This window comes from Bos indicus, chromosome 22, assembly GCF_029378745.1.
Source record: "Bos indicus isolate NIAB-ARS_2022 breed Sahiwal x Tharparkar chromosome 22, NIAB-ARS_B.indTharparkar_mat_pri_1.0, whole genome shotgun sequence".
In the NCBI taxonomy this organism is placed as follows: Eukaryota; Metazoa; Chordata; class Mammalia; order Artiodactyla; family Bovidae; genus Bos; species Bos indicus.
This window is the reverse complement of record NC_091781.1, coordinates 37,665,328-37,691,988: the sequence shown is the minus strand read 5'-3', so window position 1 is coordinate 37,691,988 and position 26,661 is coordinate 37,665,328. Positions and strand designations below refer to the sequence as shown.

Genomic DNA, 26,661 nt, shown 5'->3' with positions numbered 1-26,661 from the left:
ATACATTGAGAGTTTTGGGGAAACATTAAAGCACCTTTTGAACAGCAACCCCTCCTTTCTATGAGAGGAAATAGCACAAGCAAAGGTAGCAGAAGATAGCTTTTATGTGCATCCTGGTAACTTAACAGTAAACGTTACAAATTTATGTCTTGAGTTTCTTCCATGCATACTTTATCTCTGTTAGATAAACGAGGCATAGCATTTATCTCCCCTGGCACAGAAGGTTATTTTAGGTGGACCATTAACATGGCATTAAGTAAGATGAGTGAAAAGTTGCTCCATATTTAGTTTAAGCCTTCTAATTAGGTCATGCTAGTATTTCTTTAATATCCTTTTAACACTCATGAATCTCCTTTTTAACAGAGATCCTAGATCCCAAATCCTTGTGCAAACATCCCCAGCTAGAATTTAAAGTATTTTCACTGTATAGCCTTTATGTTTGCAGTTTTCTTCTATCTATAACAAGTTGGTTGGTTTAACATTTATTGGACACATATAATTTCCTTCTAAGATAACCTTATTTACGTAAAAAGGATAATTTGCTGTAAATGAAATGTTGAACAATAACACAAGAGGTATGCACATAAAATCAGAATTGTTCAGGTAGTACCAAATGACTGAAACTTAGCATCAACTAAGATAGCTATCTACCTAAAATACACTAAAGAAAGCTCATGATATGGCATAGTAGTCAAGTGAGGCACTAATTATAAGGAAAGCATTTGGCCTGTCTGTTCTTCAGTTTCCTCTTAAAAGCAGGGCTAACCTAAGGATCTCAGCTACAAGGTTACTGATGTCTGCAAGTGGTTTAGCAGAGTGCCTGGCATACAGGAAACACTCCAGCACACAGGTGGCAGCAGCAGTCTCCTAAGAGCCACTAGTTTGGGACAGTTTTTAATGAGCCCTCTGCCCTGTCTACCATGTTCTGTGTCCAGGAGGTGACTTGCATGAATCACAGGGAGTTCCAGGCGGGTTTGGCCAATTGGAGTGAAACCATGGCTTAAGTCCATTTCACCTACCTTCCTTAATCACAGTTATTTTAAGACTTACCTGTCCTCCAAGCAGAAGGAAACTGGAATCAGCTGTGTTTAGTTCCAGCTGATCTGATGAAGACGGAATAGAACCCACGACCTTCAACTGGGTATGACCAGTGTCTGCTAGTTGACCTTCTGACATCAGTGGGCCAGAAAAACTCCAAGTGCAGAGACCTGTTAGGCCTAGTTATGCCTGTGCAGAACGAGGATTCTTGCACTTTCTTTCAATCACCTTTCCTCACCTTTCCCCACACTCCCTTTGCCTAAACCCGCTCTGCTGCCTTATCCCATAAACATCCACCCCTTGCCTGCCTTCCAGCAGGCAAATGTGAGATTTGTTTTCCCATCTTCTCACTTGACTCTCTTGCAAAAAAATCTTTTCTTTGGTGCACTCCTAGGCTTGTCAGGGTTTTGGCTTGCTGAGCATTGAGCAAAATGAACCTGGTTCAGTAGATTAAAGCAGCACTCCCCAACCTTTTTGGCATCAGGGATTGATTTCATGGAAGACAGTTTTGCCTCGGGGAGGGGAGGAGGGATGGGGGAGGGGAGGGGGAGGAGAGATGGTGGTGTGGGGTGGGGGCAGGGAAGGTTTGGGGATGATTCAAGTGCATTACATTTATTGTGCACTTTATTTCTATTATGATTACATCAGCTCCACCTCAGATCATCAGGTGTCAGATTCTGGAGTTTGGAGATCCCTGGATTAAAAGATGGGAAGAGAGTGGGGGTCAGGTTTGCTCCCAAATCTCTCCCTGAATGTAGCTTCAAACTTAGATTACACCTGAAGTCCAAAAAAAGTTCAGGCTAACTGATACTCGAGTTAGAATTTTGAAATAGTCTCCCAATTGTCACACTTTGCTTAATTATAGAAAACCTGACTTGAGGCTGCTTTTTTTATTTTTAATAGAAAAACTCCATTCTAATGACATTTTTTGTTTGGTCTAATTATAAATCCTGGTACAAATAGGGCACCTGAAGTTCTGTCTGGGAGAGCTATTGATATAATCAATCAGTGCCTTGATGACATTGCCATGCTCTTTTTATTTTATCTAATTATAAAATATGTTTAAAAACACATAAGCTTACATACCACCTGGTAAACTCCTATATAAAAGTTTATAGAACCAAATTGGGACCATTTTGTATGTTCATTTATTCTTTCTTTCTTTCATTCTCTCAGCAAATGTTGCTGACACCTCTTCTGCCAAGACCCAACAATAGGCAAGGTAGACAAAGTACCTGCCCTCATGCAGCTGACATCTTATCGTGGAAAATAGGCAGACATGCACGTTTTCACTTCTCACAACCATCCAATGAGACAGATACTGTTGTTAGCCCAATTTACAGAGGGCAAAATTCAGGCTTCAAGTAAGTCAAAACATCAGGATTCAGTCCCAGGTCAATCTGAAGACAGACTCTGAGCTTATAATTAATATTGAGATACTTTATACAATATACTGATCCCTGTTTATGAAATGGTACTGGGGGGAAAGGGTTGGATTAGCTCCCCAAAATAACTCCAAGGACATAGGTCCTGACTTCAGTCAGAAAGTTTATATCAAAAGCGATTCATTACTACTTTTTAACTTTCTTAATGCACTTGTTTTAAATTAAAAAATAAATGTTCCTGGGACTTCTCTGGTGGTCTAGTGGCTAAGACTTGTGCTCCCAATGCAGGGGCCCAGCTTCCATCCAGGTCAGGAAAGTAGTTCCCACATGCTGCAACTAAAAGTTGGCATACCACAACTAAGAGCCTGCACAGTCAAACACAGTTTTTTTGTAAAGAAAAAAGATTAAAAAAAAAAAAAAAGCCGAGTATTCCTTAAAGCAGACATGAAAAGCTATATAGAATAGTCAAGCTCTCAGGTTCTGGAAGCAGACAGCCAGGCTTAGAATCCTGGCTCCCCCACTTACTGACTCTTGACTGAGAATTTTATTTAGCTTTTTGGGCCTCAGTTTCCTCAACTGTAAAATGAGGACAGAATTAGCATCTATTTCATAGGTCTGTTGTCAGGATTAAATGAATTAATACATGTACACTTGGAATTAATACATGTAAACTTGGAATCACATGATAACTGCTCAGTAAATTTTAGGTAGTATTACTGTTATTTCCCTGCTGGCTCAGAAGGTAAAGTGTTTGCCTGCAATGCGGGAGACCCGGGTTCGATTCCTGGGTTGGGAAGATCCCCTGGAGGAGGAAATGGCAATCCACTCCAGCACTCTTGCCTGGAAAATCCCATGGAATGAGGAACCTGATAGGCTACAGTCCATGGGGTCGCAAAGAGTCGGACATGACTGAGCGACTTCACTTCACTTCACTGTTATTTTAATACATAAGTCTAAAAACTTTATTACTTTCTACAATTTCCAACTGAGAGTTTTCACATGACTCTGTTCTTCAGCATTTCCCCATCCTGACAGCCTTTTTAAGTCTATTTCTTGCATAGCACAGGGAGCTCAACTTGGTGCTCTGTGGTGACCTAGACTGGGATGGGATGGGGATAGGAGGTTCAGGAGGGACGGAATATATGTATACATATGGCTGATTCACTTCATTGTACAGCAGAAACTAATACAACATTGTAAAGCAATTATACTCCAATAAAACTCTGTTTCTATTTATGATGAGCATAAGGCCAGCTACTGTCTTGAAATTACAAAGTGTCTATGACCACTAATAAATATGTAATCTCAAGAAAGCAAAGTCCATATTTTACATTTGTAAACCCTTGTAAGACCTGATGCATGACTCAGAAATTATTGTCTGAATAAATGGAGGAGTAATTGAATAAAGGTACCAGACTGAACATGAAGAGAAGTTGTATTTGATACAGTCAGTCTGGCTTATTTATTTAATAACCGTTCCTCCAATTTCTAATTCAAACCCCAACACTTGAGTTTCTCTATTCCAAATGTTCTTTCTGGTTTGAAGCAGCTATAGATACTGTATTTGTTTGCCTTTTTATTTATACCCCCATCTCTTTCCGGAAACAACTTCAAATGACTTAGAAGGACATATGAAATTCAGGATGAAATTAATTAAAAATGAGAAGGAAAGAAGACAGGAAAGGCAGGATGGGTGTATAAAATACAGTTCAGAATAGGGTTAAAATAGCCAGGCTTTATTAAAAAAAAAAAAAAAGCACATTATATGAGGGTAACGAATTGGCCTTAAGTTTTCTAAAGGCAACATGAAATGGTCAATTGGTGAGTTACATAATTTACAATAATCCCTGGATGGAAAGAGACCAGTTGTTCAGAAGATTCAGTCTTCACAGTGGACCCTCTCCAAAAGTCACACCTAACAAATATCCACAACAGCATCTTTAGAGTTTAAGTGCTCCTCAGGATCTTGATGGAAAGTAATTCAGTCACAGCATGAGGGAAGGCTAACCAGAGTAAGTGATATCACCGTGACCTCAGATAGGAAAGAAACAGATTTTCTACTTGAGGCATTTATCATTTAAAATAATTCCTGTTGCTATATTAAATATACTATTTTCCTTCCCAGGTCAGTGTTTTGTTATCTAGGTAAATAGGATGCAACATCTTTCTAGTAGACAAACACAAATACAGTAAATCTGAGCAGTTGTCTTATGTTAGAACATGATCTGCTGAAGTCTTGGGAGTGCCTCTTTAGAGAGGGAGGGTCACAAGGAAGGTTATGACAGTAGCCCCCCATCATTAGAAACACAGTAATCATTCATCAATGTTACTATTATTATTTATTTTCTAGAAATTAATATCACAAAACTATTATTCATTTTTCAACATGGTTCCAATGCTATGGGATCTTGGAATTTTTCAAAAGGCAAACCAATTGATTTGTTTCTAGAACTCACTTTTCTCTTCCTATTTTATCTTTCTGTTTGTTCCTGTAGGACTTCATCGTCACTGTAGTCTTTTCGTTCTTGTGGTTGGTGGGTTCATCAGCTTGGGCAAAAGGACTGTCTGATGTCAAGGTCGCTACAGATCCCAAAGAAGTATTGTTACTGATGTCAGCTTGCAAACAGCCATCCAACAAATGCACGGCTGTCCACAGTCCTGTGATGTCCAGCCTAAACACTTCTGTGGTATGTTTCCCTCTCAGATCTTTTTTTGCCAATCATGGGAATCAGAAAAGTGTCCCAGGAGTCATCTGGGAAATGTTTTGCCTCTGAATGGAGTCCGGTCTAAAAGGTGATAGTTCACTCTATGGGCTAGATGATCCTTTGGCCTTCAAGTTTTCTATTGTCAGAACCCATAGACTTTAACGTGTCCAATTACAGAGTTCTTAACAAGAGCCCGGCAGGTTCGGGCAGCTTTTGCTTGGATGACGGTCAAGTCAGAATTCTAAGGCAGAAGCAGATATAAAATCTGAACTTTAAGACTGAAGTCTGCCAGAAGTTAAAAGGAATATTTGATAGAAGCCACACATAGAATATACCAGTTGATTGTCTAGAGAAAAATACACAGACACAGTAGGGTAAGATAGAAATCAGAGAATAAAAAATACCTATAATAGTTATGGTAATTTTTTAATCTTCTCCATGCTCTTGGTTTAGTTGCTTGATAACTTCAGAAAAGCAGAGCTATATTAGTTGAACAAAGTCCAGTATTATCATCAAGTATATGATTCTTGCCAGGAGACAGGACATCTGACAGATAGCAGAGCCACTAAATTGGATTCTTATTTCATGAGTGTAAGAACTTGTGTTATTCCAAAGAAGGAAACTATATCTGAGAGACAGAAGCTATAATGACAGCAAAAAGTAGTAGTTACAAAGAATAGAAGGGCCAGCAGTGTTCAATGAAGGACCGACATTCTTTAGCAACCTTTAAAAAATAATTCTCTTTCCCTCAAGGTTAACTTATGTTTCTACAGCTTTCTGGAATTTAAGAAGGCATATGAAAAGGGAAAAAGATTGGCTCATCGGCTGCTGATGATTTGACTGTGAATCTTGCCTTAGTAATAAGAAAATAACATTGAAATAAACTATTATTAGGATCTCCCAGTAATTTTTACCTATTTCTAGCCACACTTGTAGATGAATACTTTGAGGTATATGTTAAAATATATTTTACTACTGCTTCTATAGTTTGTTTACAGGCAGTGCTTAATGAAAATTATTATAACCCTGATCTTGGAATCTAAGAGAGCAAAGATGAAATCGTTCAGTATGTTTGTTAGTTCTTTTAGTAAATGATGACATCCTCCATAGTCCATTTAATCCCTCTTCTGATGTCTCTTCCAACAAGGCGTTGCAAGTTTTGAATGAGAAACAATGAGACATATGTCTTAAAAACCAAAAGAATAATGGATGGAAAGCAGATCGTGTCACGTGTGTGGAGGGGTGGGTCTGGTGCTGTTGTGAGTTATCCATAAGTTATCCATGTCAGTGTCCTCCAGTTCCTCGTGGCAGAAAACCACCTAAACTGGCTAAACCAAAACAATCTCCTGATCGATAAAGTCTGTTCTTTGTAGCCCAATTCCGGAACCAGTGTCTATATGAGGTGTAATGATTGGGTTGCAAGTAACAGAAAGTGACAAATCATCCATAATTTCTACTTCTGTTTCTCCACCAATGCAATCTTGATACATCTTGTCAGATCATCTAAATGTCCTCTCCCATTCTTTCTCATGCTGTGTAGTCTCTTTCAGCCTCTCTTTCTGTTGTCCCACATCTAGGCTAGAATAAAAATACCGACTCTGATTTCAGTTGCAACAAAATGGCAAGGGAAGACTCAAGGGCCCATGTGCCCCTAAAACGTGCCAGCCAAGAAGTCTGTGGTACATCTGTGATGATAGTAGAGTAAGACACCTATTACAATAGTGATAGGCGTCTACCTCTATGATGTGAGAATAAGACATCACCACTCCTTAAATAGGCCCATGGCCATGCCTTGTGTACATTCTTACTTTAAAGCTGCATTCCCTTAATTTCTAGGTTCTTTTCAGGCATCCCTTTTTTAGAAATGAAGTAGCATCAGGGGAAAGGGAGTGATCAAGGAATAGAAAACAGATAAAATTATAGTCCTGGGTAGAACCATCCCTTCATATCTGAAAAGATTCCATGACAGTTTTTTCTACTCATATTAATCTATACTTTCAGAGGTGTAATTTAATCAAGATCTCCCCCTTAAGGGAAAATACCCTAGTTATTGTACACATGGTTAAAATGTCCTGTGTGTAAATTAGAGTTGTGTCAGTGATCACCTAATTCATTTTGATCATGCATCTATTATACTATAAATACCTTAGTTATGTTTTGTATCTCCCTTAGCAAAGAGCCTAGAGTATGGCACACAATGTTAAATAAATCTCAGTTAACATTAAAGGAAGAAAAAAGGATGGGATGGGGAGAGGGATGGAGGGAGGGATGGAAGGAGGGAGGGGAGGAGGGTGAGAGGAAGGTAAGGAAGTCTGGATAAACTGATTTTCAGTGAGATCTTTTAGGAAACGGTGTCTTTTGTTTTTTAAGATTTGGCTTTCCAATCATATTTTTAAAATAGTGCCATCAGTTTATTTTATTTCATTTTTGGCCACGCCACATGGCACTTGAGATCTTCGATCCCTGACCAGGAATCGAACCCACAACCCCCTGTAGTGGAAGCACTGGAAATGGGGAGTTCCTAACTACTGTACTGCCAGAGAAGCCCCTAGATGCTCAGTTTTTATCTTGACACATCAAGAACATGGCCTCATTATCAAAAAGCCTGCTTCAATTTATGTCTCAGGAAAAGTCAAATGAATACAATTCATGGAAATATTTTAGAAAGTGATTCAAAGCATAATTTACAGATCAGTGTCCAGCACTGTCTAGCTGCTTTACACACGCCCTGTTTGATCCTCACAACTATCCACCAAGGAAGGAATAATTGTCTTCATTTCATAGAATTTTATAAATGCTGAAGTTCAGAGGCTAACTGCCTTGTCTGAACTCATAAAGCAAAAAGTTGCAGAGCCCAGGCCATTCAGATTCCAAAGACAGAGGGGATGGCTCCAAGGCTGAGATTCAGATAATATGCCCTGATCCACCTGCTGCTAAAATCATGAAGCTTGGAGCTGGTGTTCCAAGCTCCCAAGATCCCTCATCTTGACTCCCTAACCCGCTACTTCCATCCCCAGGTCATTCTGTGGCATCCCACCATCCAGCAATTAAGGGATAAATTACTTTGATATAGCAAAGAACTTCTGGAAGCCCACTCCAGAACTGTGACTGCTGCCCAAGTTCATTCTGATTGGTCAGCATCCTGCTGGAATGATTACTTAATATACTTTAATGTCATCACAGCTTTGTGTCACATACTCTCATTGTCTGTCTCTAAGAGGGGGCTGCTAAAACTGGCTGTGCTTAATTCACAGTCAACTGATCCACTTTGGAAGAGGCTGCAAAACAACTGTTCTCTTTGGGCCTCTTACAGTAGCAAACAGCTCAGTTTCCATAAAACACTTAGGACCCAGGGAAGTGACACCCAGTCCTCTGGCTCACCAAGGACATACTTCTGGAGAGTGAGAGGAGTTTCCATAGGCAAGTCTCACATTCAGTTATTGAGAAAACATTTCATACTTCTCTGAAACCTGGACTTCAGAGTATTGTTTGGGCATTCACTTCTGACTGTGAGAGGCACAGAATATACAACTATTCAAAGAAGCACAACTTCTGTGTACACTGCCATGCATGTGCTTGTCTGTGTACCACCTATACCATTGCTTCCTCCATACTTTTTAAGTTGACTCATTTTATTTCTGTCATTTCAATAAATGCAAAAATAGTATCTCTAGCATTAAAGTAAAGGTTACCTTATAAGTTAATGGTCCATCATTAAAATGAAAATAACCCCACATCCCCTAAAGATATTTTACACCATTTTACATCATTTGGGGAGATAGTGATGGATTAGGTAGAGGCTCAGACTCTGGAAAATCCCATGGATGGAGGAGCCTGGTGGGCTGCAGTCCATGGGGTCTCTAAGAGTCGGACACAACTGAGCGACTTCACTTTCACTTCTCACTTTCATGCATTGGAGAAGGAAATGGCAACCCACTCCAGTGTTCTTGCCTGGAGAATCCCAGGGACGGGGGAGCCTGGTGGGCTGTCATCTATGGGGTCTCACAGAGTCGGACATGACTGAAGCGACTTAGCAGCAGCAGCAGACTGTGGAGTCAGGTAGAACAGGTCTTATCCCAGGTCTGCTACTAACCAGTCACGTGGCCATAAAAAAGCTCCTTATCTTTGCTGCACCTGTTTTCACATCTTTAATATGAGTGTAATAGCACCTTCCATGACTAAATGAATAGATACACATAAAGCCCTTCTGTTGTTGTTCACTTACTAAGTTGTGTCCAACTCTTTGTGACCCCATGGACTGCAGCATGCCAGGCTTCACTGTCCTTCACTATCTCATAAAGTTTGCTCACACTCATGTCCACAGAGTCAGTGATGCCATCCAACCATCTCATCCTCTGTCTGCCTAACACATAGTAAGCTTTCATGAAAGGTCATATATTCTAAATGAAACAGTGACTTCAACACCAGAAACTGGAAGAAGCCTCTGCATGGAGGTGAAAAGTGACCTTTTGCATTTGAGGGATTTTTCTGAAATTGAGATTTTTCTGAGCTTTCTCTCCAGTCTATCCACTCACTTGCTTTGATCCTCCTTCAGGTCTTTGGATTCTTGAACTTTATCCTCTGGGCTGGAAACATCTGGTTTGTTTTCAAGGAGACCGGCTGGCATTCCTCGAGCCAGAGATATCTTTCAGACCCCATGGAGAAGCACTCCAGTAGCTACAACCGAGGCGGGTACAACCAAGACAGCTATGGGTCGAGCAGTGGGTACAACCAGCAGGCGAGTTTGGGGCCATCCTCAGATGAATTTGGCCAACAGTCTGCTGCCCCTGCTTCTTTTACCAATCAGATGTAACAGGGTAGTTTTGGCATTCTTCCGAAGATTGTTTCTCCCCATTCTATGTCAGTGGCAGGAGAATTTTTTAAGAGTTTCAATCAATTATTAATGTGGAGAGTGTTGAATGTAAATCAGAGATCTGTCGTCCTCATTAAAGCAGAAAGGCCTGGGTCGTGATAAATGGTACTTAAAGATGACATGAGAAGATATATTATTCATTACAGATGGCTAATTGGAGAGTACCTTGTTATATACACATACTTTTATGGTTGTTTTGTATGCGTGTTGAGATAGTGGAACCATTTTGTAGCTTAAAGTCTCTAGTATGTAATATGCATAAAGTAAATTAAATAGCATTGACTTATGCCTTTTGATGTGAAAGATGTTTTAATGATTTCTCTAAGACAATTTGGAGTATCACAATGTGCATGTATTATTATTTTTTAGTTGCAGGCCCTGTAGGATTGTGAAGTCTCTAAGTATTGGTTTCAGACAATTACTCTGTATTTTTTTTAATTTGATGAATCAATGCTCATATGATTTAGTGCATGAAAGCATTTTCTTACAAAATGAACATTTGAACTGTATGAAAATTTTCCAGTTTGCATCACGAATTTGTTAAATGGACATTTAAAGAAATATATTCACTACATTGTATATTTGCAGGTTTGTCTCTCTGGGTTTATCTAACCCTGAATTCATTGTGAGTAAGGTTTGGAGTTTTTTTCCTCTCTGATTAGCAGATATTCAGTGTTGTAGATGGTGACTGCCTGATATTTATTCTATTTAGTTAGCTAAATATTTACATTCTTGTAACTTTCTATGGTGTTTTGTGGCTTTTATCCTATGGGCCATGAACAATGGGCCCACTAGCTGTGAGTGTTGGTGGAGTGTTGTTTCTTTAGAATGATGGAGATGTGGGTGTCAGACACCACAGTCAAGATATTGTGCTGACATATTCGTTTATCAAGGATATTCTGGAGAACCTAGAACATGAGCTAAATGTTTAAATCCTACTTATTTGTAAAGTTAATTAAGTCCTAGATCCAATTACTAAGAATTCTGAAGTCTCAGCTCAACTTACAGTCTGATTTGTATGTTACCCATAAATTAAAAATGACTTCCACGAAGCAGTCTGTCATCTCATTAAATATTCTTCAGGATGTATGCATTATCAACCTTTGCCTCTTTGTTTTAACTCAATGGAAACACCAAGGCCCCACAGTGAAGGCAAGCTGAGCATCTGTATCTCCAGATGAAAGTCGTTATCGATGTATAAACTCATTGTGTGATCTGTGATGTTGGAAACATTTTAGTCCAAAAGAGCCTAGATGATGTCTGTAAACTGTTTAGTCCAAAAGAACCTAGATGATATCTGTAAACTGTTTCTGGATCCTGTTGGGTAAATCTGTATGTGATATCTCTTTGACCTTAATAAAGTTATTGCATACAATGCTGGCTGGAAAATGGAGAATTACAGCAGTAGAACCTGCTGAACAATAAGAGAACAAAGGGTAAATGCACAGTCTGTCCAGTCTCTCACCCTGTCCTTATTTTGTGAGCTCAGGGCCATTCATTCATTGATTCCGTCATTCTAGGACCTCCTGTGTACCCTCTTCTATACAAAGCATTGGGGATAAGATAGAAATACAGATGAATGCCCCAATTCAGGAAGCTTACACTCTGTTTGGGATGTAAATAGAGTAAAATAATCACACAGAGAGTGTGTGATCACACATAGAGTAAAATACTCACACACCATCTACACTGTGTGTGAGAAAGAAAGGCTCAGGATTCCACAAGAATGCTTATCAGAGGCACTTCAGCTGCTTAGGGGAAAGTGAACAAGCTTGAAACTGCCTCAAGACAGTAAAGTTTCATGAGGACAAGGTGCGAGGAAGAGTATCCCAGGCAGAGAGTAGCCTTACGGAACTCTCAGATGGCAGGAGGCAGGATGGATTTGTAGAGCGAGACGTGTAAGGGGGGCTTGGAGAGGGGTGTAGCTGCTGATGGGTAGAAGGCAGCGGGAAATCCCGCTTGGGGGCCACGATCAAGAATTCTGTCTTTATCCTAAAGAAGCTAAGGGGAAGCACTGAAGTATTTAAGCAGAGGAAGGACACAATGAGTTGTTGGTTTGTTTTTTTTTTTTTTTAATTCGGGTTTAGTTGCTTTACAATTTATTTAGTCTCTGTGCTCAGTCGTGTCCGACTCTTTGCAACCCTTTAGACTGTAGTCTGCCAGGCTCCTCTATTCATGGGATTTCTCAGGCAAGAATACTGAAGTGGGTAGCCATTTCCTCCTCCAGGGGATCTTCCCGACCCAGGGATCCAACCTGCATCTCCTGTGTTCCTGCATTGCAGGGGTATTCTTGACCTGCTATTGTGTTCGTTCCTGCTGTACAGCAAAGTGAATCAGTTATATGTATGCACATATCCCCTCTTTGTTAGTACAGAGCATTGAGTAGAGTTCCCTACACTATACAGTAGGTTCTTATTAGAACCTATTTTTTACAAAGTAGTGTATATGTGTGTATATTAGAACCTATTATTTACCCAGTAATGTATATATGTCAATCCCAGTCTTGGTTGCTGTAGGATAGAGCAGAGGACATCCTGCAGATAGGAAATAGCCTTGACCTAGCACCCATTCGGAGAAGGCAATGGCACCCCGCTCCAGTATTCTTGACTGGAAAATCCCATGGATGGAGGAGCCTGGTGGGCTACTGTCCATGGGGTCGCACAGAGTCGGACACGACTGAAGCAACTTAGCAGCAGCAGCAGCACCCATTAGGCAGTGAGCTAGGAGAATGGCATGAGTTCTCCCCACATCCACCTCTGATTTCCTGAAAGAGAAGCTCGATTGGACCGCTTTCTTCAGCTCTGTCCAGAGGGACAGAGTGACCTTTGATTCTTACCCTTCCATGAATTCTCCAAAGCGGAGAAATCCTCAGAACCAGCCTTTGTTGTTCATGTTGTTTTACCAACCTCAACAGTCCCAAAACACATTGGGGCACTGATCAATGAAAAGCACTGCCTGGCCTGGTCCAGGTAGAGACATGCTTCCAGAGTCCACTGCAGATTTACAGTAAAGTGCTGCTGTAATCCAACGGGGATTTCATTAAGCTGATTTTATTCCTTCTGGCTTTAAGAAAAGAGCAGTTAGATCTGGCCTTTTAAAAGGAGAATAATCAGTGTGGTAGGAGACCTCAGGTCTCCAGTAGAGCTCATTTGGCATCTGCTCACCTGCTGTATTTCAAGATGTGACTGCACATTCCTGAGCTTTCATTTCCTTGAGAGGAGGTAACGCATCCAAATAAAAAGGCTGGGCTCTGAGATCCCGCCACCTGCTGTCTACTTACCTATCCTTTTCTTTTGTACCTTCTCCAAAGCCTGAGGACTTATCTGAAGCCACAGCCTGAAGGCATGTGCTTCATTTGACTCTCCATAGAGATGCTGGGTCTCTTATAGATATAAAGGTACCTTTTGGCAGAATCATTTACCAATATGAATAAAATCAACTGAATTCACTGAATAAGTTAATTAAGTCACGAAAAACTGTGAATAGTCCAGTTGAATGAAGAATTATTTTTTAACATGCTTGACTTGGGGTCTAAGGCTTTGCTGGCTCTTCAGGCTTAGTTGAATCCTCTTCAGAGCCCATTGGCTGCAGGTACTTCTAAGAATAACCCTGGTTCCTCCTGACCCCCTGAACCTCCATGAATCGTGGACTGCTGTGCTGTTAGTTGCACCGCTCAGTCGTGTCTGACTCTTTGTGACCCCCACGGACTCTAGCCCACCAGGCTCCTCTGTCTATGGGATTCTCCAGGCAAAAAAACTGGAGTGGGTTGCCAGTTGCTTCTCCAGAGAATCTTCCCAATCCAGGGATTGAACCTGGGTGTCCCACATTGCAGGTAGATTCTTTACCATCTGAGCCACCAGAGACGCCATGGACTTTGGACATTAAAAGGCCAAGATGAAAATAAAAGACTTCCTGAAAGTCCTGTGTTGCTGTGGAAAATATTTTAAGTCAAGTGGAGTATTTTCCTTAAAGGGCCAGGCCCCCTGGTTTATCAAACAAAACTCTTGATGGAGGTTGTAATGAGTCAGATACGTTTCCTGGTGGCTGAAAAAGGATTTGCCTTTGAGCCTCTGCTATTTTATTCATATTTTCATTACCTCACCTCTTGGGGCTTAAGAGTCTAATTGGCTTATGCTGTGAACTAGACTCACTGGCTCATACGAACTCAAGTCATCTCCCTGCTTACTAGGAACAATTTCATGTAACATTGCTTGTTTTGGTGAACGAGACAAAAACAAAAATACAAACTCAGTAGTTCTCCTTATTTCGAGTATTTTCCCTTCTTGCCTGTGAACTGACATTTCTCCTGGATGTTTTCTCCCCTGGTCTCTTCAGACTTTCAGGTCTCTTCTGATTGATTTCCACTGTCATGGTCCTTCTAGAACGTGATACATTCCTTAGCTTACATGTTGTCCTGAGTGTCGCTGCTTTTTTATTTTTTACAAGTCGGTTGTTAATTTTGCACTCTCTGAGCTCTTAAACCTTCTATGAAAATTTCACAGTGAGTAATGACATATGTTTCCACAGAACTTGGCAGCATGGAGCCACACACTCACTAGGAAAGTGTTTTCAAGCACAGCTGTCTCAAATGAGACCTGAGGTTCATATCTGTGTCTTAGGAGCTAAGACCTAGGTCGCTTCTTAGGCACTGATAGATGTAGCCATTAGTTTTATCAATGTTATTTGATTGTGTAAACTCCAGCAGCAAGTGTAAGCATCGGTTTGTAGTCAGATAGACCTGAATTCCTTTCTTGGTTCTATCACTGAAACCAGGCTGTGTGATCCTGGGAAAGTGCCCCAACATCCCTGAGCCTCAGACTGTGATCCCTACAGCCAGAGATAAGGATATCTATCTCTATTTGTTTTCTCTGAAGGCTGAAACAAGTTACCACAACTTAGTAGCATATAAAACACAAATTTATTATCATATTATTTTGAAGGATAGAGAAACCCAATAGAGGTCTCCTTGAGCTAAAATCAAAAGGTTGATAGGATTCTGTTGCCTGCTGGAGGCTCCAGGAGAGAACCCATTTCCTGTCTCTTCCATCTCTTAGAAGCCATTGCTGATGCTCCTCTTTCTCCATCTTCACAGCCAGTGGCAGCAGGTCAAGTTCTTTGCATGTTGCATCACTCTGACCTCCTCTTGGCACCCCTCTCTTTCACTTTTAAGGAAGTTTGTGATTGCAATGGACCAACCTGGGTAATCCAGGATAATCTCCTGACTTTAAGGTCAACTGATTAGCAAATGTATTTCCATCAGCAGCCTCAGTTCCCTTTGCCACAAAAGCTAACATATCCATAGGTTCCAGGGATTAGAATTTGGGCATCTTGGGGGTAGTGAAGAGAGTAGCATTCTACCTACCACACTGTGCCACCAGTATAGAGTAAAATGATATAATGTAAGCAAATTTCATAGCAGCTCTGCCTAGTCAGAGTGCTCAGAAGCTGATAATAATGATTAAAACTGATAGTTGTTCCAATCAATAGCCTTAACTGTGAGAAAATGACCCAACCTATAGCATTAATATGGGGTGAACAAGGGCTTGTCAGTGCTCATGTATAGAGAGACCAACTTTGACAGCACTCCCAGTCAGGTAGACAATGTTTATCACATTCCCTGCTAAAGTGCCCGAGGAAATTAAAATGCATCATTTACAGCTGGACTCTTGAGGTACCAAAGGTTCTTTCAGTCCAGCGGATGACTGGAGAAACAACTGAATAAATACAGTGCACCTCAATGTACTTACAGCCCAGTGGGAAGGATTACACAGAGACCTGAAATTACATTATGTATTCATTTGTTTACTTGTACTTTAAATCTCTCCCGCTTGAATATAAACTTCATTAAGGGCTGAAACTTTGTTTACCAGATTGTGCCCACCTGTGTCTTCAACACCTGAAACAGTGGCTGGAATATACTAGGCACTCAATAAATACTGGTTGAACAAATATGTGATATGTTATACAGATTCTTATGTTAAAGATTGTTCATAAAATACGTAAACTTACAGATGATAAAACATATCGACTTGCCAGGGATGAAAAAGAATCTTAACTCTCCTTTGAAAAATGCCCAGCATGTTCGCAGATAGCTCACAGTGAGCCCCAGAAAGGGCTCCCTGAAACCCTTGACCTGCATTGACTCATGATACCCTGTTTGTAGCACCCCCAGATCACAAGCCGGGAAAGGCCTGAAGCCCACATGTGAAGGACTATCCATTGCATCATCCTGTCCCTCTGCAGCTCTTGCCCCCCATTAAGTAACAAGTAAGCAAATTGCAGGTATTGATAAACCACGGAGGAGATGAAAATGAGGGATGGAATAGAGGATTCCTGGAAGGGTGAGACATTTATCAATATATGAAAACTATAGGTGACCACAAAAGGCCCATCGAAGCATATTTTGTTAGGGAGATTAGAACCCTCCAGATAGATTCTTCAGTGTATTAATATCTTCTGGGCTCAACATTGGCTATCTCTGTTTACAACTTGGTTATCTTTATTTGTATGTATCCAATTTCAAACATGCTACTTGGAAACAAGAATCTCTTCTAATTCATGCAACTATAAAGAAATTGTCCCCAAATGTGTTCCTTTCGAAAAGTAACACTTGTCCTAAATTATATATTTGAAAAGAAGTAATCTCAGAGAATATGAAGAGATAAGAATTCTTGCTCATCAGTGGTATTGGTGACACTCAGGTGGAAGTTAACTGGGGTTTCAGCTCATTTTTATTGGGTATTATTTTTAGGTCTACTCTGTGCTCTGTGAATCCTACAAAGGGCCTAGCAACTTAAAATTGGTAGTGGGATTTTCTCAAGCAGAGGTGCCATGTAACAATTTATCATCATGACAGGTGTTAGGAGTTCAAGGCAACTTGCTGATGCCCCACTTCCCAAAGTCAGAGCCAGGAGGAGATAGATTTTGTTACGGAAATTAGAACCCTCCAAACAGATTCTTCAGTGTATTAATATCTCTGCTGGGCTCAAGACTGGCTATTACTATTTACAACTTGGTTATGCTTCTTTGTATCTGTACAATTTCAAACATGCCACTAGGAAGACATATTGCCAGCTGTTTCAAGTTTTTAAAGGGAAGTTTTATCAGAACCATATATTTAAACCCATATACACACTACAGTGAGAATGTAATCTAAAATAGAATAAAACAAAAGTGCTAAAAGAAAATAGATCTTGCTGGGATTCTGGGAACCCAAGTCTCTCCAGGTTAAATCACATTCTCTTCAGCACAGAAGCAGCAGTAGAGATTTATATCATATTCTATTTTACTTCTTCAGTGCAGATTAGTCTCAAACTCTGACACCAGGCTAGAAAAAAACTTTCACTGAATTTGAAAAGTCACGTGCTGGAGACATAAGCTAAAAAAAATAAAGGTCTGAATGAAGGCCAAGCCCTCTAGTTCCCTGGGGGGAAGACAGGAATAGATAAGTAAGCTATTATAGATAAAATGGATAAACACCAAGGTCCTACTATATAGCACAGAGAACTAATATCCTGGGATAAACTGATGAAAAAGAATACTTAAAAAGAATGTGTGTGTATCTATATGGATAACTGAGTCACTTTGCTGTACAGCAGAAATTGACACAACATTGTAAATCAACTGTACTTCCATTTTTTTTAAGTGGGGGAAAAAAATAAAGGAAACAGGAGAGGACAGTCTAGATCCCCATCAGGACATTAGCAAAGGCTCAAAACACTCCTATTTATTGAGCTGAGCAATTCTATGACTTCTCCCACTCTCAGAAACACAGAAAGTGGCTTGTTAGAAATCAGGCAGCACACAGCCTCCAAAAGATCCACAGTAGGGACAGAAAGGGGGAAACATCAGTCTGTCATGTCTCCCTGGGTCCCTGGTTTTATAGTTCAGGATTTATGTCCTCGTTTATTCTGTAGCTGGTCCTCTGAAGGATGTGAGACAGTCTCAATTCTCTATGAGAACCACGCATGCAATTTTTCTGAAACAAACAAACAAACAAAAATCCAGACATTCTAACTAATTCAGATGGAGATGGCTATAAGGGAAAGGAAGAAAAAAAAACACAGGGTAAATGTGGCACAGAAATAGCAAGGAAAATTTCACTATATGCTTGATATGTTTAGTTTAAAGCCTGAAAATGTGATACTTATTCAAAAATAAGTTAAAAGTTTGAATGTATATCATTAAACACTTTGAGATGACTTCAAAAGCCAGCCTTTTCCTCACATAAGCTACCATCTCAGGAAAATGCAAGCAAGCATTTCATCTTCAGGGTGAACAATCCTTCAGTCTTTCTGTCAAACCTCTTGAAACATATTTTCTGGAGCTGAGCCTTCTTGCCTGATTTCTTCCCCCTGTGGGCATTAAAATCCTAAATTAAGAACCCGAGGATTAACCAAAGAGATTAGAGACCCTCTTCATCAGTGAGGGATTTCCAACAATCACAGAGCTTAAAATCTTGTTTAATTAAAATCTGTGTTAATTGACAGGATAATAAGCATTGATTTTACATGTGTGTGTCAGCCACATCACAGCAATTACCTGGTATGTTTTATTCATGTGGGGGCCACAGACTGCTCCAGTGCCACCAGAACCAATCCCCCCTCCCCAACCTTAAGCACACATCAGAAAGGTCTGCAAAATGACAGTCGCCAGTGGAAAATGAAAGGCTCTCGCTTTTTCTCCCATTACATTGTAAGATAATTAAAGCCCAGACCAATAAAATGTCCAGCATTCTTATTCTGAAATTCAATTTCCACTACATCAGGACAAGCAGTTAAATGCTTTAAGCCATCTGCTGGCAGCTTCACCAGCCAGGCCCATAGCAAAGCCACACTTTTTTTTTTTTTTTCATGTGGTTTTGCCAACAGTGACCAGCCAAAGAGAAGAAAAGAGTCTGACAAGGGAGCCCCTTGTACTGTCAGCAGTCTAGGGGCCCCAGTGCCTGCTGGCTTCTGGATAACAAATCCAAAAGAACCATTTGATTGAAAACAAACCAAAAAGATATCATGTAAAATATATAGTATATGAGGGTCAAATTCTGCTATGTACTAATAGTACTTACAGGACGCTTGAATCTCTCCTCATCTGCGGGAGTGTGTGCTGGCTGTCAGCATGAAGGTTTAGTGGCAAGGTCCCATTAGAAAGATAGGACCATCTCAATGCAGACCATTATGAGATTGCAACAGCACGGACATACAAAAAAAAAAAAGAGTTAACAAAACGTAGATATAAAAGTTATTAGACGGGCAAGATAAATGAGGAACCATCTACACAGTATGTGGAAGCAGCAGGGATACTGACCAGAATGCACGGAATTCCATCAGTGTGGGTGCCACTATAGGCTGGGAAGCATGGGGAGGGTGTGTAAACTGTAGGTTTCAATTCTGCGAACAGGATCCTTCGGCGAGTTACTTAACCTCTCTGAGCCTGTTCATAATTAGACTGCAAGTATTAAAATCAGCTAATGTTTCTAAAATTACTCAGGGACTTCCATTTCTGGAAGGATAGAGTAGACATATCTTCCCGAATCCTCCTGCTTAGCACAACTGAAAACCCTGGACATTATACATAAAACAAACAAGTCTAATAAATGGACAGAACAGAGACTGTGAGGGACTTCAGGACACAAACCACAAGCCACCGAATTCCCTAGGGTTTCTTTTTCCCTCATATATCCCACGCTAGGTACCACCCACCCAAAACACCAAGGGCACAGATAATAAGAGCCCCAACCTAAGCTTACCCTCTCTATACACAAAGGGACAGGGAAAAGACAGCCTAGCCCGACAGAAAACATTTAGAAAATAACTATTATTCTGCAGCCAGGCACCATTACAACTATGCCCCACTCACAACCAACAAAGATCAAGTGATGACCTTAGACTCCCTCCCTCTCCAGGCTGTAATGAGGGTCCCCAACCACCGCATCAGGGGATGTCAGAGGACGCTGAGGAGTAGGCCAGGACCTTGATCCTCTACAGGTTGTAATAACTCCTCTTACCTGCCGTGGTGCTGGTTGAGACAGTGTAGGAACCCTGGGCTTGTGCCTCACCTGGTAGTCCTGAGGCGCCCTCCCCTTGCCTACTAAGAGAATTTGTTGCCAGCAGATCGGCTTTGAAAAAGAGTTAAAGGAAGCTCTCTAAACATCATGTATTCTGTATTTGACATTTTTATCTTATTTATTGTGTGTTTCCCTACTAGAATGTGTGCTGTTAGGAGGGCAGGGCTCTTTGTTATGTTTTTTCATTCTTGTGTCTTCATTACTTTTAATAGTGTCAGACTAACAGATCAGATCAGTCGCTCAGTCGTGTCCGACTCTTTGCGACCCCATGAATCCCAGCACGCCAGGCCTCCCTGTCCATCACCAACTCCCAGAGTTCACTCAGACTCACGTCCATCGAGTCAGTGATGCCATCCAGCCATCTCATCCTCTGTCGTCCCCTTCTCCTCCTGCCCCCAATCCCTCCCAGCATCAGAGTCTTTTCCAATGAGTCAACTCTTTGCATGAGGTGGCCAAAGTACTGGAGGTTCAGCTTTAGCATCATTCCTTCCAAAGAACACCCAGGGCTGATCTCCTTCAGAATAGACTGGTTGGATCTCCTTGCAGTCCAAGGGACTCTCAAGAGTCTTCTCCAACACCACAGTTCAAAAGCATCAATTCTTCGGCGCTCAGCCTTCTTCACAGTCCAACTCTCACATCCATACATGACCAGAGGAAAAACCATAGCCTTGACTAGACAAACCTTTAGGGCTCCATAAATATTTGGGGAATGAATTGCAAGTTAATTTTTCTGTGTGTATTGCACGGTGCTTAGTTATAAAGGTAAGTTAATGACACTTCTATTCCATATTATTATGAAGATATGAGTATATACACAGCTTTCCTAGGATATATAAAGAACTGCTACAATGCAAAAAGAGAGAGAGAGAGAAAGACAACAACCACCCGACTTAAAATTAAGCAAAGAACTAGAATAAATAGTTCTAAGAAAATATGCAAATGCCCAATAGACACATGAAAAGGCATTTAACATCACGTACTTAAGGAAATGCAAACTGAAACCACAATGAGATAAACTTCATTAAAATGACTACTATCAAAAAAAAGAAAAAGTGGGGCGGGAGGAGAAAAGAAAGTATTGGCGATGATGTGGACAATAGAAACGCTTGTGCACTGTTGGTAAAAACGTAAAATGGCGCGGCTGTTGTGAAAACCAGTATGGTATTTCCTCAGAAAGAGTTTGGTGGCTTCTCAAAGAACTGAACATGGGATTACCATGTGCCCCAGCAATTTCCCTCCTGGTTATAAATCCCTAAACAGTTGAAAACGAGGATTCAGGCATGTATTTGTACACCATATTCAAAGCAGCATTATTCACAACAGCCGAAAGGGAGAAGCCCCTCAAGCATCCACTGGTGGGTGGATGGGTAAATGAGAGGTGGTATATACTTACAGTGAGGGAAAGGGGGAGTGGGCAGTTATTGCTCAAGGGGGAGACTTTCATGCTGCAAGATGAAAAGAGTTCTGGAGATGGATGGTGGTGCCGGTTGCATAAGAATGTAAATACGCTTATTGCCACTAAACTGTACGTTGTAAATTATTAACATGGTGAATTTTATGTTAGTGCATTTTACCATAATTTTATAAAATAAAAACATACCTCCGTAGATAACTAATGAGAACCTACTGTAGAGCACAGGAGACTCTACTCAGTGCTCTGTGGTGACTAAATGGGAAGGAAATCCAAAAAAAGAGGGGATATATGTATACACAGCTAATTCACTTTGCTGTACATCAAAAACTAGCACAACATTGTAGAGCAGCTATACTGCAGTAACATTTTTTAAAGAAATAAGTGAGATAGATTACATTTTAAAATAAATAAAAATGTACCTTGCACCATATCAACCACATAGTAAAGACTCATTAAATGATAGAGTACAGAGATGGAATGTAAAATTAATAGCAGAACCACCTGTGCTTCTTGTCTATAATTATGGCTAACAAAAGGAGATCTGGCTATAGAAGTAGGCCTCTCAGTTTTTTTGTACCAGCTTGGCAAATTCAACCAAGAAAAAGGAGGGTGTCAAAGGCTGCAATGATTTTTCCATCTCAAAGTTAGATTGCTATTGCCTGGTTACATAACACACTGTCTCAGCAGGAAAGAAAGTAAGTTGCTGGTCTCCTTTTACTGCAGAAAAAAGAACAGAGCTAGCTATAGAATAACAGAATTGGATTAGGCCTTGAAAAAAAATCAATATCTGTTATCCCAGTGCCCGGGGCCTAACTCTGTAGTTTATTTAACAGAGTTTGTGACAACAAAATTGAAGAACTCAGTAAACTAAATTATTCCCATCAAGTTCCTATTGAAAAGGAAAGGAGCATCTTTACTAACAGAATTGATGACACATTTAGTTGAAGGAGTAAGTTCTTAAGAATGAGAGTATTCTTGCCTAGTGGGAGAAGTGACAGTGCTCGAAGATAAGAGCTGAGCACCAGCACTCAATGCCAATGTTCCCTTAGCTGGGGGGACTGCAGTGGTGTGTGAATAAAGAGTACCATCAATGCCTTTCTCAATAGTGGCTGCAAACAGAGGCAATCCACGTCTCCTGAACTTCATCTTTCTCGAATAACTCATTTACCAAACATTTTAATGAACGTTATTAGAGTAGAATTTTGTTTATGTATACAGCCAGGTGACTCCCTCCCAGATCAAGATATTAAATATTTTCATTATCCCTGAAAGTCCCCTCAAGCTATTTCACAATCACTGTCCCTTTCAGAGCATAGCCACTATTTTATGTTTTAAATAAACAGTTATCTATTTTTTAACTTTTATATTTTTGTATAATTTTAATTATAATTACCACAATTAATCATTATATTATTATATTAATTATTGTGTTATAATAATATAGTATTAATTATTGTAGTTATTATAGTTAATTTTGTATAATTTTTAAAGGCCACTTTACATTTATAGTTATTACAAAATCTCGGCTATATTCCCCCTGTTGTACAGCACATCCTTGAGCCAGTCTTACTGCCATTAGTTTGTGCCTCCCACTCCCCCACGCATATATTTTAACTTCTGTCACCATAGATTTGTTTTTCTTGTTCTTGAGCGTCATACAAATGGAATCCTACAGCATATATGTTCTTTTTGTGTCTGGCTTCTTTATTCAGTATGTGGTTCTTGTGCATATTTGTAGTTTGTTCTCTTTTTATTAATGAGTAGTTTTCCAAAGAAGAAAACCCAGTAGCCAGTAAGCACTCAGTATTATTAGTCATCAAGGAAATGCAAATTGAAAGTTGCAAAAGAAATAAATTTTAAAAAGACTGGCTATGCCAGGTGTTGTTGAGGATGTAGAAAAACCAAAACTCTTGGTGGTGGAAGTATAAAAGGAAACAATTTCTTTGGAAAAGTATTGGGTAGTTTCTAAGAAAATTAAACATAATCTACCCTATGACTAGGAATTCCACTCATATACCTGGAGGAATGAGAGTGTATGTGCACAAAAATACTCTTATAAAAATGTTTATGGCAGCTTTATTCATAATGGTCCAAGACTGGAAACAACCCAGATACTCATCAGTTGGACAAATTGTGATATACACTGATGAATCATTTTTAAGGGCCTAAGTGCAAAACACACTCTGTCTTTGTCACTTTTTCTTTCAGTGGGCTTGACACCCTCTCCCTGGGGATTTCATTTGATTCTCAGGTTCCTGAGAATGAAGCAAGGAGGGAGCAAGTAACACTGTGGACCTCCCAGTACCAGATACCTGGTACTGCTGCTTTCCCCAGCAGACATCACATTCCAGATTCTGGGTCACACAGTCATCAAGAGATGTCCAATTTCATAAACATTTCCTGAACATGATACTAGACCTGAGAGGTAGATACAAAGATAATTAAGACATAGTCCCTGTCCAGGGAAGCGTGATGGGGAGCATGATTCCAGTTCTTATTAGCTGTGTGCTCTCAGCAAGCCCTGATCTCCTCATCCATGTAAGGCACTGCACAATGCAAGCCATAATCTGCCAAAGAACGTTCTAAGAGATGCATTTAGTGAGGAGGAGAAACATCAACTAATTACAAAGACCATTAGAGACATTTGAATAGAGGTAAACTGAGCTTTGGGGATACAGAGAGAAAGAAGCTAATATGTGCTAGAAAATTCTGGTAATATGTCTTATAGGATTTATAGAGAGTTGGGTGTCAGCTCAGGAAATAAGATCTGCAGCTCTAACATTAATGATGAAATAATACAGTGAGAGGCAACATGATATAATAAAAAGAACATCAAGATTGAAACCCTCCTGCCTTAAGTTTGAATCTAAGCCCATCCATTTATTAACCAGAGGATTTTGGACAAGTCATTTAACCCCTCTAAGCTTCAATTCTGTCACTTATAAATGATGACAATTCCTATTCCTAATGGTTATTGAGGATAAAAAATGTATTTATCACACACTTAAGGCAATACCAGTTACTCACTACACAAATTTTAACAGTCACATTAACTGAGTGAGAAATTAAGGTCCCACACACTGCTCTTCCTGGAGTGAGGCTTTGGGTTCTTTTCAAAACGGCAACAGCAATGACCACCCTGGGGCATTTGCTTATTGTCATGACTTTTACAGTGATTATGAGACTCAGGGACTCTAGCAGCCCGTTCAGCCAGGAAAACGCACACCTGAATAAAAAATGTGTGTGCTCCAAGAGGTTCTGAAACTCCACAGAATGTAATCCCTGGAGTTGCTGAACTTCCAGAGCCCCCAGTGAAAAAGTGACCCCCTGAAAAGACCATAAGCTGAACCATCCAAGGCAAATGTCTTAGAACCTGACTTCCATGACTTCCTATTTAATTGGGGCTCAATAAGGAACAGGAGAATGAAACAAAGTGTGAGAGCAAACCTGGTTTAAAAAAACACAAAAAACAACACTCTCCTGTGATTACATTTTTTCTCACTCAGGGAGTTTACCAGACATCAGCACCATTTATAAACTGCTGATCTGCTGACGCAGCCGCTGAGCCCCATGGCCACAGCCATCAGGCAGGTGGTCTGGTGCGCCACTCATTAAGTCCTCATGGAGTCGTTTGTCAAACTCCTGCTTACCAGCCACACTTTTCCTTTCTTCGAGCTGTACCTACTTCAACACACTCAAATGCCATCCTTGTATGTCAGAGGGTCCAACTGGCCATGGGAAGTTTTGTAAATGTTTTTTTTCTCCAGATGTTTTGACACTATGTGCAAATAGCCTAAATGCTCCACGATATTGTGAGATTCGAGTCAAGGAAAGAAGGTATCTTATCACCTGAACTGTCTGTAGATACTGCTATGTTTTGTTCGTTTTGAGAATCCTAAGTTTGATTCAGTCCCGAGAAGAAAGTTATCAATAAGCCTGATTCCCAGTATTTGGCCCCCATCAGCACCATTATCATGGTCATTGTCATCATGCTTCTTGCCCATTCATTTGCCCTTCCCTCCTATTCCAGTCTCTGCCCTTCTCTCTGCTCCCAGGAAGCTAATTCCTCAGACTCCACCTTCCAGGCTTCCTTCCTACTGGTTTCCTGATTGGTTTGGTCACTGGGAGACAGAGGCTGGAGATGAGAGAGTGGAGTGGGGGGGGCGGGGGGGCGGGGGGCGGAATATTTCTTCCCCGTTCTCTCCCTGCTTTGCCTGATTTGCAGCCATGGCTGCCTCCCTTCAACCAAGCATTCTGTCCAATGGCCCCTGCTCCAGGAATCTGGCTCTGCCTCGGCTCCATCATCCTGTGTTCCTCTCTTTGCCCCTGTAAGATAAGTGTGGTAAGCCTCCCGTTGTTTCTAGTCTCTGGGTGCCTCGATACCCATGTTTATCTTCCTAACCAAGGCATCCCTTCATGGGTGTCTCTAGTCCTGCCAGGACCATGATGACACATCATCTTCATGCCATCTTCTCTGTGACTATTATTTATGGATTGTTCCTCATGTATCAGACACTGCTCTGTCCAGAAGGTAAGTATTATTTTACAAATGAGGAGATAGACTTAGCCATCTGAAAGATCGTATCCCAGGTAACACAGCTGGTAAGTGGCAGAGTCGGAATTCAAACTGCTCTAGAGTCTCTTTCTAAACCACTGCCAACAGTTCTCCAATACAGTCCACGTCAGAATCTTCCAGCATGTGTGCTACAAATCCAGATTCTCAGAAACCTTCTCAGAGCTCTCTGCTGAGGAAACCAGCTGTCTGTTTTAATGTGGGCAGTGAAGCTGGCGTGGGGTCATCACCTAAACCAACGGAGCTAATTGCATAGGTTAACTGACAACCAGTGGAGCAGGCTGGCATTAAAACTCTGACCAGCATGGGCAGCAGTAATCAGGGAGGCCAATCAAACTCTCTCTCCCTCCGCTCTTTAATTGAAAAATGCTAAGGAAATTAGTCAAGAGGTAGAGGGAACAAGCAGAGAAGGCAATGGCACCCCACTCCAATACTCTTGCCTGGAAAATCCCATGGATGGAGCTGCAGTCCATGGGGTTGCAAAGAGTTGGACACGACTGAGCAACTTCACTTTCACTTTTCACTTTCATGCATTGGAGAAGGAAATGGCAACCCACTCCAGTGTTCTTGCTTGGAGAATCCCAGGGACGGGGAAGCCTGGTGGGCTGCT

At 40.7% G+C, this 26,661-nt stretch overlaps 1 protein-coding gene across 3 annotated transcripts in view; it reads left to right on the top strand.

The window, feature by feature from the left end:
- Positions 1-11,376, top strand: part of SYNPR (synaptoporin) — a 300,659-nt gene extending 289,283 nt beyond the window's left edge. For all 3 annotated transcript variants that reach the window (XM_070776386.1, XM_019985147.2, XM_019985148.2), the window contains 2 exons: positions 4,919-5,110; positions 9,684-11,376. In XM_070776386.1, the coding sequence (XP_070632487.1) occupies positions 4,919-5,110; positions 9,684-9,941 (450 nt within the window). In that variant the 3' untranslated portion in view covers positions 9,942-11,376. The remainder of the gene's footprint in view (positions 1-4,918; positions 5,111-9,683) is intronic.
- Positions 11,377-26,661: the final 15,285 nt, after the last annotated feature.